The following is a 1,325-nucleotide window of genomic DNA, read 5'->3' as shown; positions in this document are numbered from 1 at the left end:
TATATTATATTCATATATGTATGTATATATGTATATATATATATATATATATATATATATATATATATATATATATATACATATATATATACATATATATATATATATATATATATATATATATATATATATATATATATATATATATATATATATATATATATATATATATACATATACATACATATATATGTAATCATTTAAATACACTTCGTTCCCACCTCACATACACGCAAAATGAAATGATATCACGGTGTATTCAGCTAATGTTTACAATTTGTCTTTTATCATTTCATACAATCCTGCATTTTCTTCTTTGTATTTTTAAATATATTTTCATTTTTCAATAAAGATTTATGTACTATTGGAAGTGTCATGTCTTGTCACAACCAATATTATTTATTTATGAGAGCGTTGTTTTTTTCTTTCTTCCTTTCTTGTCGTAGTTGCAGTAGTTGTTGTACTAAAAGTAGTTGTTGCTTTTGGTGATGTTGTTGTTGTGGTTGTTGTTGTTGTTGCTGCTGTTGTTGTTGTTGTTGTTGTTGTTGTTGATGATGGTGATGATTATGATGGGGATGTGTAAAGCTTTCAGTGTTACTCATCACGTGGTGTCACCATGCTTCTCCTGTAAGTTCGGCGCGCGGGTGATTATGTGAGAATGTTGTTGTGAATCCGTGTGCTGCCAAAGAACGTGGGTGTAGCCCAGTTGTAATGTACGGTCCTTCTGGAGTTGCTAACGTCATGGATTCAGGAGTTGCAGGAGTTGGAATCATATCTCCATGCATATAATGGCCGTCTGGGTTGAGGGTAACTAGAAAATATAAGGAAAAAAAAAGACAAGATAAATAAACAAAAAATATACAGCATATTCTATGATAGATAGTTTAAAAAATTATATAAGAATCTCAAAAAAAATAAACAAAATAATGATATATTCAACTTAATCAAAGAAATTAGCTTGAAATTATATAATACCGACTATTTGTGTTTGTGGCATTGACCTCAAAAAGAAATCGAAACCGGATAGCCATTTGTCTTTCACAAAAAAAAAAAAAAAAACCGCACCGTTAATTAAGCTTTTTGCCGAATTAACATGCGCATTGTTAAATAGTATAAGTGATATCATATATGTATGCATACATATACATACACGCAGTACATAATCAGTGGGGATAAGTTTGGATTTGATAAATATAGAAAGAAAACATGTCATGGAATGATAACAGACAAAATATCCGTGCAAAGAGATAAAGGGAGAGAGATGGTGAAAGGGAGACACAGAGTGAAGCATGAAAACTAATGAACGTGTGTGTGTGTGTGTGTGT

At 29.8% G+C, this 1,325-nt stretch overlaps 1 protein-coding gene across 9 annotated transcripts in view; it reads right to left on the bottom strand.

Annotated features, from left to right (window-relative positions):
• Positions 1 to 307: 307 nt before the first annotated feature.
• Positions 308 to 1,325, bottom strand: part of LOC106875241 (LIM/homeobox protein Lhx1-like) — a 376,403-nt gene continuing 375,385 nt past the window's right edge. For all 9 annotated transcript variants that reach the window (XM_089349878.1, XM_089349869.1, XM_089349888.1 and 6 more), the window contains one exon: positions 308 to 811. In XM_089349878.1, the coding sequence (XP_089206004.1) occupies positions 612 to 811 (200 nt within the window). In that variant the 3' untranslated portion in view covers positions 308 to 611. The remainder of the gene's footprint in view (positions 812 to 1,325) is intronic.

Source organism: Octopus bimaculoides, chromosome 1, assembly GCF_046866305.1.
Source record: "Octopus bimaculoides isolate indiv1 chromosome 1, ASM4686630v1, whole genome shotgun sequence".
Classification (NCBI taxonomy): domain Eukaryota; kingdom Metazoa; phylum Mollusca; class Cephalopoda; order Octopoda; family Octopodidae; genus Octopus; species Octopus bimaculoides.
Note: the sequence above shows the minus strand (reverse complement) of the source record. Positions and strands in the feature narration are given on the sequence as shown.